The sequence below is a fragment of the Gymnogyps californianus genome, chromosome 27, assembly GCF_018139145.2.
Source record: "Gymnogyps californianus isolate 813 chromosome 27, ASM1813914v2, whole genome shotgun sequence".
Lineage (NCBI taxonomy): Eukaryota > Metazoa > Chordata > Aves > Accipitriformes > Cathartidae > Gymnogyps > Gymnogyps californianus.
Genome location: NC_059497.1, coordinates 3,862,468 through 3,873,326, shown reverse-complemented (window position 1 = coordinate 3,873,326; position 10,859 = coordinate 3,862,468). Strand labels below are relative to the sequence as shown.

At 41.7% G+C, this 10,859-nt stretch overlaps 1 protein-coding gene across 1 annotated transcript; it reads right to left on the bottom strand.

Annotated features, from left to right (window-relative positions):
- Nucleotides 1-831: 831 nt before the first annotated feature.
- USP49 (ubiquitin specific peptidase 49) lies at nt 832-9,921 on the bottom strand. The gene is made up of 6 exons (XM_050911255.1): nt 9,806-9,921; nt 7,469-8,879; nt 5,435-5,639; nt 3,362-3,470; nt 2,374-2,579; nt 832-1,581 (listed from the first exon to the last, which is right to left on the bottom strand). The coding sequence occupies exons 2-6, from the start codon at nt 8,849-8,851 to the stop codon at nt 1,391-1,393; spliced, it is 2,094 nt and encodes a 697-aa protein (XP_050767212.1). The 5' UTR covers nt 8,852-8,879; nt 9,806-9,921; the 3' UTR covers nt 832-1,390.
- Nucleotides 9,922-10,859: the final 938 nt, after the last annotated feature.

The window sequence follows — 10,859 nt, the reverse complement described above, 5'->3', positions numbered from 1 at the left end:
AAACATGAAATGTGAAGAGCCAAACCCCAAATTATAAAAACACCTGAGGTGCAATGGTAGGCTGAGAAGTGACTATAAATAGTCAACTAAGGCCCTATGTTTCTCATAGAATTCTAAAATCAAAATGATTACATATACAGACATTTTTGTAGCCTTTCAAACTCAACATGGAATTTGAGATTTAACTACATTCCTTCCCTTTATGTCCCAGCAGAAATAAAGACTTCACAGGCTGAATTCTGCTCACGACACCTGTGCAACCTCACTGCCTTCGGTTAGTCCGGGCCTTGTGTGACAACTGCAATTAATGAATATTTCCATTACAGAAGCTGTAACAGAAGCTAGCTCTGTCTCCCACCGTTGTGGTACTACCACCACCCTGTTCCCCTGAGGAAAACAAGCCACACTTGTAAAAAAGTGCTAGTTTGCCAGCGTAAGATGCCTCCACGCTACCCGCTTCTGCTGTCACAGCTGTGCAAGCCAGGGCTCAGACTTCTTCATAATCCTGATGACAAAGTTATGCCAGCAGAAGCCTGTAGTATAGGCTTTGTTTTTGCTGCCACTGTAAACAGATATGACACACAGGTACATTCCTATTTTATTACAGGGTTTTGTTTTTTAAACACACTTTCTCCAGAGCAGAACTGTTTTAAAATCACATTCCTAGTGAATTTAGCTGCCAATTCAGTTCAGCCCAGAGAATAAACCATCAAGTGTGCACACAGCCCCACTAGCACTGAGAAAAAGAGCTGCTGACAAAGCTTGCCAGCCATGGGTTTGCCCTCAACTGATGGCAAAGAAATCGGTATCACAGAGATAGCTGAGGCCTGGGGGAGTATTTTCTCTAGTAGAAGAACGTTAAACATTTCTCCAGCAAGAATGGCTCTTCGGGCAGTCAACTCCATCTAGCCAACAACCGTTCAAATAAATACTTGGGTGACTGTGATTCAAACCCTGGAAATCTGAATGGCAATTAAAGGGGAGGGTACTATACCTGTTCCTTCTGGCGTTTTATCAGCATTACTAGGTACGGAAGGTTTTTGAAGCCAGCTGAATGCTTCTATTTCCTGGTTGTGCTCATCTATTACATGCCTTACGCAATTCCTTTTTGATATTAGATGAATGATATACAGCATCAAGCTTTCTCATTTCATTTTGTGAGCATAACTTAACAACAAGATGCTTTAAAAAAAGATTCTGACTACAATCTTACATGTCAGAATTGCACAGCTCGATATGCTTTTCCAGACCCTGGGCGGCAAACATCATGATCTGATCCCCCTTCCTGCAGCGAGCCTTTTTTCCTACAAAGAGGAAAGATGTGAACGCCAATGGTTTTAAAAAAAAAAACAAACAACTGAGACTGCTGATTGAGTTACAGAGCTCCCCATCATGGGAACGTCAGTCCTCTGTCCTTATCACTATTTTTGGACGGCACCTGAGCTTGGAGTTGTTTTTCTGAGATTCTTGCTTTGTCCTGCACTGTTCTTTGAGTGTAAAAAAGAATGTAGGCCTGGGTTTTGCACACTTCCTCCACGCTACATACATTCAGTTTGGAGTCATTGCAGTGGACCCAAAAACCTAGGAATCAAAGTGAGAAAGAGGACGTTAGTAAGGGAGGCATAATTCCTTCTGAATGCATTTTGGAACTGTTCATAGGAAACATCCACAGAGAAAAAGGGCAATGTAGGAGAAAAGGCATCTCTATCTTTTCCTCTACAGATGCTTTGGAAAGGAGCTTCTAGTCTGGAAAACATTTTGATCGTTTCTGTGCTGTTAACAGAGTTCAGAAATACCAAATCATAATTTAACCAATTGTATATTACAGCCCAAAAACTCAATTAGGAAAATAAAAATTCCCTGGAGATAGCCAATTTGTACCTCTTTCTCCACAAGTCAGAAGGCAGAGTCAATACTAATTCAGCTGCAGAAAGAGACTGCTGGAAATTCACAAAAACCCTGCGGATGTTATTCATGAATAGTTCCTGTCCAGTTTCAAAACACTTTCTGTTTATCTCATCATCCCAAGGATACTGAGAAAAGACACCCAGCTGGAGCAGCTCCACAGAGTTACATCGCAAGAGAAAATGAAGCATTCATGCTGTTAACAGCAAGCAATAAAAGGCATCCCGAAGGACTGCAAAGCAAAGAGCAGCAATCTGTGGCTTTATGCAAAAAAAAAAAAAAAAAACCCAACAAAAAACCACCCCAACAAAACATGCTACTAGCAATACATTCTGGGAAACAAACTACCAAATGTCAGGAAACTTGATTCCAAACAACTTTGATCATAAAGCTTTACAACGCACTACATCTATGGAATAAAACACGAGTTTCTTGAATTTGTTTTCCCCCCTAGTAAGGCACACGCACCTCCCTCTGTGTTGTAGCAATATGCTGTGTAGTGTCCTGAGCCAAACCCTTTCCCGTGATGCATCACCACAGCGGAGAGGTCATAGACAAAGGTCTCTTTGTCAAGAGAGGAGAGAGAGTCCCTGCAGCAGTAAGGTTCCATGTTTAATACCTGGTCAAAGAGGACATGGACCCCAATCTTCTCACGGTGATTACGTTCAGACCACCTGCAAACACAAGGGCACGAATCAAAGATTCGGGATCCTGCTTCTTGACAGCGGTACAGGGCTGCGGGAAGATGCACACAAAAGTAGCCACTGCTGAACAACTCTGAAGAGCTTTCCTTGCAAGGGTCAAGTAGGCGTCATATAATTTTTTCCTTCTGTTTTCACTCTAACATCTTTTGCATACAGCTGATTCTGTCATTGATGCCCATTTGGTATAGTTGAGCTTTTCAACAGCCAAACACAAAGAAAGCCAAACATCTACTGTGACAGTCAAACAGCATTTAAAATACTTAGTTATATAAATATAAACACCACACACCTCAATTGCCTGTGCTAACCATTTTAGAAACTTTTCATAACCTTTTGAACTTTGTCTGCTATGTTTTATTCAACAGGTAAATAGATAATATTGGCATTTAACTACCACAGGCTTCCAGCTTCAACAAATCTTTCACTCAACTTATCAGTTCATCCGTCTCACAGCCACTGTTTCAAGTTGTCTGCAAACTCAGACAAATACTGTTGGTACAATTCAAGGAAATCAGTATTAATATTTACAAAACATTACGTTGTGTGTATAGTAGAAAACACGCTACAAACAAGCTACTGATTGTGATGTAAGTAGTACTCTGAGAGGGTATCACACATCTGGTTTGGGTAAAATGTTTCTACACACTCATTTCTCAGAAAGCGAGAGAAGTTATGGGCCCACGCTAATCACTTCTTTCCAAAAAGACAGAGCCTGGTCACTTGCCTGACGTTATGTGGTGTGCCCCACTCACCTGAATCGTTTAAGGTGCAGTCGGAGGACCTGAGGTAGTCTGTAGATCATTAACTGCTTTTTAGCTTCACTCAGAACAAGAGGTTTAGGAGAAGACTTTCGCCGTTTGCCTACCAAAAAAAAAAAAAAAAAAAAAAATCAAGGCAAAGATTGTTAGGGTGTAATTAATTTTCAGAAGGGGAAAAGAGCACATTATGAACTCTTTTTTTCCAGTAGCAGTAGTCCAGCTCACTTGCACTCAGGATGGGCACGCAAGTAAACAATTCTTATTAATTCCTTCACAAAGCAGGAACTTCTCTAGGATCAAAACTCACACGTTTAAAAATACTTAAACTTTTTCACTTTTGTGATGCTCATAATCACACAATCAGATATCACCTTCAAGCTGCTCATGCTGACATTTTGCTCTGAGAAATACACCAGAAATATTAAGACAGAGCTAGTGCCAAAGACATCTAGGGCTGTAGCAGTTTCAACAGGTGAACTACCAGCATACAAATAATACTATTTGACATTGTATTCTGTCTACTACTTTCATCCTCTTATACCACTAGAATAAGGCTTGTAGTAGCAAGCTTCACTAGAATAAGGCTTGTAGTAGCAAGCTTCACTAGCTCAAGAATATTAGTACAAGTCAGAGGAAAATGCTTCCAAAAAGGTTCGACCTCTCACAGGGCTTCTGCCTGCCCAAGAATGCAAAACAACTGCTGAACCAAAACTGGAGAAGAGGAAAAAAGGTTCCTCTTCCCAGTGATTACTCTTTCCAGGACACTGAACATACGACTATACCAGGAGGAAGACAGGTGGCTTTCAGAGCTTCCAATAAGAAATGTACCTGTTAATTAGATTTCTGCACCTCACTGCACCAGTTCAGAACAGATGGGTTGCTCCTCCTCCATCACGTCTGACAAGCAGTGCCCCCAATAGTTTTTGGCACCTAGACGCAGGCTTGTTGCCTTTCCCTGACTTTTTTTTCAGCTGGTTAATGTTTCCTTAGCCATTTAACTCTGAAGTAACTGTTAAAATTCAGGCTTTCACAAAGAATCAAAGAAAACAGTCAAGATGAAGCTGTACTCATCGATATCGACACTGTGAACATTATTTGTGAATCAGAATCTGTTCAAATTATATTTGGCTTTGTTTCAAGAACATCTAGTCAACGATTATTTCCTAACGCTTTGTGAAGATGTTTGGTAACAGATTTGCAAGTTGATAGAGAACAGATCTCTACAAATATTTGCTACTTCAGCTGCTTACTTGCAATGTAAGTCAAATTATTGGCATTTTCCTCCCAAGGGGATGAACATTTGCCATAAATACCTGCATGAAAAAAATTTCAAATCCAGCTTATCAGAGTAGCTGAGCTGCATGATAATACACAAGGCTAAAATTATTTTCAAGCATATAATGACCTTACGCTCAGACCTGCTACAGGAAAGCAGAAGTCATCTTCTAGCTGAGCGCAGCAAAACACGTGCATTCATATAACGGGTAATACATTAACCTGAGACTCCCAGAATAATGTCAGTTCATTGCTTCTTGACAAAATGCCCACAGAGAGATGGAAACTCTAACCTGGCAGCAGACCTTGAGAACTCTGCATTTGTGATTTCTGGTTAAAGGATTCAATCAAGAACAAGCAGCATATAGATGACTTGTTATGAAAGCTTTCATGCCATGCAAAGATGAGCAAACCATAGGGGATAAGGTTCCTTCTTTTGTCTCTAAATCCAACCCCCTCTCACCCAAAAAATTCTTGAAGTTGCCTTCCCCTCCAACACAAGCAGCGAGAGCAGTTCTGAACAGGGTTGTGTTAAACCTTTAGTAAATTGTGCTGCTGAATGGCAGAGACGTGAGAAAAATGACATATCAGATCCAAACTGGTGCCCAAAGGAGCAGAAGCTACCAACAGGAGGAAACAAACCAGCATGAGCACCAAGGAAGAACACAGTTTTCCTATACATATAGGCCACAATACATGTTTTCAGACACACAAAACACGCATCAGAAACCTCTCACTTGGAAAAACAGACAGTGCTTCTAATGGCAGAGACAGCAGCAGCAGCCGACTTACTGTTGCATTGGTCGCACGCATATATCCGCCCTTCCAGAGCTTCGGTCTCGGTGAACTTGGCCAACATTTCTGTCAGCATGCACTCTGTCTGGTTAACAGGGACGATCCCTTTCTCGATAGAGTGATAGCGCTCGGGGAATTCCAGGGAAAGATCCCAAAAGGGCTCAACGGTGTTGGATTTGTAGTTGCATGTTATGCAGGTGACCTGGGAATGAAATGCGTACACACAAATAAAGTTACGTACATGTACACCTGCAGACTGGCGTTTACATTCACATCTAAAGAGCAAGTTTATGCCCAAAAGGCAGTGCAGTTTCACAGACGTAAAGATGATCTGTAAGTCAAGAGAAACACTACTTATTTCCAGTCTGAAAGATAAGTCTATCTTGAGCAAATAATTTAAACTACTTTCTCAATTCTCAAAAAAACGGAGACAATGTTCACCTTTATGGGATTTACTTCCTCAGATAAACACCATTACAGGGATAATACCAATTCACAGTTGGGTAACAAGCACCTTGGATCTGTTTTCTACTACAAAAAGTACACATTGGCATATATCATGCAATCTTCCTTCCATAGTTTCTCTACTTTCCTTGCATATTTCAAAGTGTATAATTCCTTTAAAGTTTCATCTGCTAACTATATAAAAATTACTCATGAATGGAGGATGAAAGGACAAATTTCAGATGCTCTTGTTTTCTTATGTCATCCCAGAGTATTATAAATAAGAACAGCAGAAAAGTTTTCAATTAAACTCAGAGGCAGAAAGTGAGAACACGAGCAGGTAACAAAACCAGAAAGCAAATCTGGTCAGACTCTGTATTATTGTGAGAACCATCCACCAGAAACCAACTTCCAACCTTGCAGCTTCATGCACTGAATGCACCAGTAACTTCAAGATGGATTCATAGCTAGCAGACAGGGAAGGAAGTCGTCTGTGCATAGAGGGGTTTGAAATTAAATACAGTACATGTACACAAGAGTTACGTAAGTAGAATAAATAGCTCGGCAAGTTATTTATAGTGTAGCATATTAGCAGATAAATTACACTGATTTGTGAATGTCTTCACACTGTTAATAGAGACCTACCACTGAATCTAGAACACTGACCCGAGCCACAACACACCATCATCCAGAGCCAAGAGACACAACTGAAGGAAGAACTGTAGTTAAGAAGTCCACAAGAAGTTCATGCACTGCAGAGATGATTCAAATGAACCATGACTTCAAGAATCCTTTCCCTGAAAGCCAAAAGCTTTAACTTGAAAAATACACCTTTTAATCTTTAACATGCACTTAAGTTCTTATGAGGGGTAAGCTCACTGGCACTGACAAGGACGATATAAATAGTAATGAGAACGCACACATATAACACGCTTCATGGTCTGATCTTGTAAACCCTTGAGTGTCAAGTTATGCACACGTTTCATTTCTCCTGGAAAGCAAAGGTAGTTGAGGACTTTCAAAATGCACTGGGCTCTCAGGGTCTGCCTTGTGGGGAATAATATGTTTCAGACAAGGGAACGGCACAGGAATAAGAGACCGAGCAGCACAACAGGCACTTTCATCTCCTACAGAAACGTATGTTAAGCATTCTCAGTATCTCAAGATGACTTTCATATGCCTGCAAAAAAAAAGAATTGTCACGGAGAGCTTATTCTTTATAGCACAAGATGACTGCCCTCTCTGTCCTTCATCATATTCTCTCTAGCCATGGAGACAAAACTAGGAAGGGACAAAACAAATTACAAAAGACACTTTAAAAACACAGTAAAAACTTAAAACTAAGGGCTCAGAACTTCTGTACTTGTGCAGTTTTCATTCTGAAGTGGTAGAAGTCAACTGAATTTACAATACACGTGGCAAGTATTGAAAACGCTGACAACCTACACGGCAACCCAACAGATTTCTTTCTCAGGAGGCACTCCTAAGCAACTCCTCTTACGTATCTGGTGGCTCCTCAACAAACAGAACCTTTGCTCCTTGGTGTGAACGGCTCCAACTGATTTCTGTGCAAAAGGAGGTGCATACCTGACTAAGCAACTGCCCATGAAAGATGGTGTTCACCACCTTCAGGACCTGCTTCGTGAGCTTCCTCTGTGAGAAAGGGATAAGGATCCTGCGCTTCGTTCCTTCTGACTCCAGCTCCTGCTGTACTTTATCCAACAACTCACAGAGAAATTCCTGAGCGTCCTGCTGATCGTAACCTCGAAACGCTGGGATCAGACTCCACACAGAGTGCAGCATGGCAAAGGGGGACACGAGCGCCCACTTGCCAGACCACATCACTCTGAAGAGGGTGTGCAATTCGTGACAGAGGGAGATGTGCTTTGAACTCGGTTCCTTGGGTTGTATTAGTTCTAAACTCCTGCTTATTGAGGAGCCACCATTTAAGCCAGCTGGCAAGCTCTGCGTGCCATATGATCCCACTTTGTCAGTCTTCCCTGACTCATTAGCAGCAGACCCATTTGCCAATTTGCCAGGCATCCTAGACTTCCCATTCACAGTTTTAGCTAAGAGTTCTTCTGTTTCACAGAGATCAAGTGTCAAAAAACATTCTCTAAATTTCTGGAGGTGACTTAGCACTTGCAGAATAGAATTCATATAACATGTGTTTCCCAGGTTCCTTAGACCCGTTACCCCGGGAGTCATCAGAGGCTTACGCCGGATGGAATAAAACTGTTTGAATCTGCTGCTCTGCATCTGCCTTGAGGTAGGGGAAGCGGTCGCCACCTCCCTGAATTTCCTTGGAATCAAGTTCTCTCTGTGCACGTGAGACAACAGCCTTGCACTCTTCCTCGGCGGAGTGTTTGCCAGCTCCTCCAGGAGTTGCCTCTTCATCTCCTGCCGCCGCTGCCGAGCTGCCTCCTTCTTTTTCTCCAACTCCTCCATTTGTTTCTTTTGTTTTAATTTTAGCTGGCCTCTAGAGCTCTTATCAAACCAGGTCCGCAGCGCCTTCGCAAGCAAGGACTGGCGCCTGTGCCAGAGAGCTGTAAGCATCTGAGATTGTCCCTGAGGGGTCCTTTGATGGCTGCACATGTCCTCTCCCAAAGCCATTGATCGCAATGTCCTGCCACTTCTTGTTGACGGATCATGTTTTTGACTTTTAATTGCTGACAGAGAACTTCTCAGCAATTTCAAATCACCCTCCGGGTTATCATTCAAGACATAATCTTCACAAAGGTAACAAAAGACATACAGATCATTAACTTCCATTGCCAACGGATGCCTGGTTTCTTCAAAGTGTTTAAGTGCATGCTCCTCGATGTACCTCCCACAGGCTACGTGGGAGCACTTCAGACAAGCCCAGATAGATTCAGTTGTCTGGCAGTCCACGCAGTGCCACTTCTGGGGGTTCAGGATAGAGTGGTCCTGGGCGAGTCGTAGCCGCCCAACATGTTTGCATCTATCCATGTCTTACAGAAGTCTTCGCTGCTTTGACCTTGGAAGGCAAAAAACCAGAAAGAAAAGGATCTTAGAGCCACTATACGTATTTAAAATGATCTCTTTTGTACCAGCTGTAAAGACATAAAAATACAGATGTCACGTCTTGTCAATCCCAACCGCAGTTTTCCCTCAACCGACTACATTATTTCTGCGCGCAGTTTTTTTAAAAGCAGTTTTTAGTACTAGCGAAAGATATTGGATTGACAAGGTCTACAGAATAAAACTGTCTATCTGTCTACTAAGGACGGCCCAGACGGCTGCCAGCACGCCTTACCCAACCTGAATGGCTCGCTTCCAAGGAGAAAAAGATTAATTCAGTCCACACACACGTTTGATCTTTAGCTGCCCTCTTGAAATTGATACATACAAAATGAATTTGGAATTGGAATGCATGTCATCAGGAACTAGACTGAGGTTACCAACTTCTCACAGAAGGCACAAAAATACCAGATAATTGTCATAACCAGAGCATTTGCAAGTCCGTAGGCTTTAGGCTTTACATTCTACTCTTTAATTCTCTGATTTCCCACAGCCTCCTAAACATTTTAATGTTTAAAAAAAAATCAGCAGGGAAAAAAAAATGAAACTTAACACCATGTTACAGTAAACCTAAAGGAACATCTGCATGTGTACATGTTTGCATGAGCACACATAAACAGAAAAAGCAACTGATTTACTAAATTACTATATTGTAACTGAAGAGAAATCAAAGCAAGGATACTAGAAGGCACGAAAAGCTTTCACTCCATGTCCTGTGCCCATATGTTTTATAAAAGATACTCAGCCGTACAAAGAGCACAACTGAAACACTGCGTGCCAGCGCTGTGGTTTCTTTTGTACAGTCCCTCCAACGCTCTGATCCAACAGAAAGAGATCAGGGCGCAGAAACAGCGCCCAGACCCGCTCGCTCGCGCTACTCACGGAGTCATGTTTAAACATCCTTTCCTCCACGACGCAGCATCCAGGGCACGGAACATCCCCATTTCAGCCAAAGGAGTCTTGGCAGTTCTTCGAGAATTTAATTACTCCTTAAGTCTTCATTGTAAGGCAGCACAGCTTCAAAGCCCTAGAGAGAATATTCTTGTGATGCACATAAACAAACTAAGAACGCTGGCAGGGTTGCTTTTGAACACGATTAATCCCCCCAGTGCGAGAGCTACTGCGGAGAACACATGTATTACAGAGAAGAGAATTATCTGGAAGTCAAAGCATGAATGCACCTACGAACCCAAATACTTAGATGTTAAGAAACGTCACATGGAAGAGGCACTCTGGAATTTCATTTTTCTGCTTTCATTTTCTGATAATCTATAAATCTGCTGATCACATGTAGCCTCTTCATCATAAGTCTTTTGTAGTGGATGACCCAACATATGGCAGAGAAAAAAATCTGAGTTAAAAAAACGGAGCAAAAACGTGCACCTCCTGTGATCACTTCAATTTTGGCTGCTTCGATAACTTGGTGAAAGAAGAGGGGAGGAGATGGGGAAAAAGAAAAAAAAAAAAACCCTGTCCTGAATTAAATTTCATTTCTAGGTGATTCTTCAAACAATAAAAATGAAGTAACGAATAGTTGTCAAGTGTGAACCGCAACGAAATAAGAACCACAGAGGAAAGAAAAATAGGAAAACCCTGCATTTTGCCAAAGACAGAAAAGAATGTAAAAACATATCTGTTGTAATAATCCAAGAAAGACTAGATTAACTTGCTTACGCATCTACGACTACAGTACTTGAATACAATACAAAGTAGTGATAGGAGGGACAGCAATAATAGGCACAAAGTGGTTACAGATGTCACAGTGTCAGATCTGGCACACAGAGTATTTAGACAAAAAAATCATTTTACGAGGGGCGAAGTTCAACATAACGAAGGCCACGGCATGCTTTCCCAAAGCTTTAGGATAGGTATTGAACAGTTGCCTCGATTGGTATGCAGAAAACCTATCTGACCAGGCTAAGAAAACATATTTTTA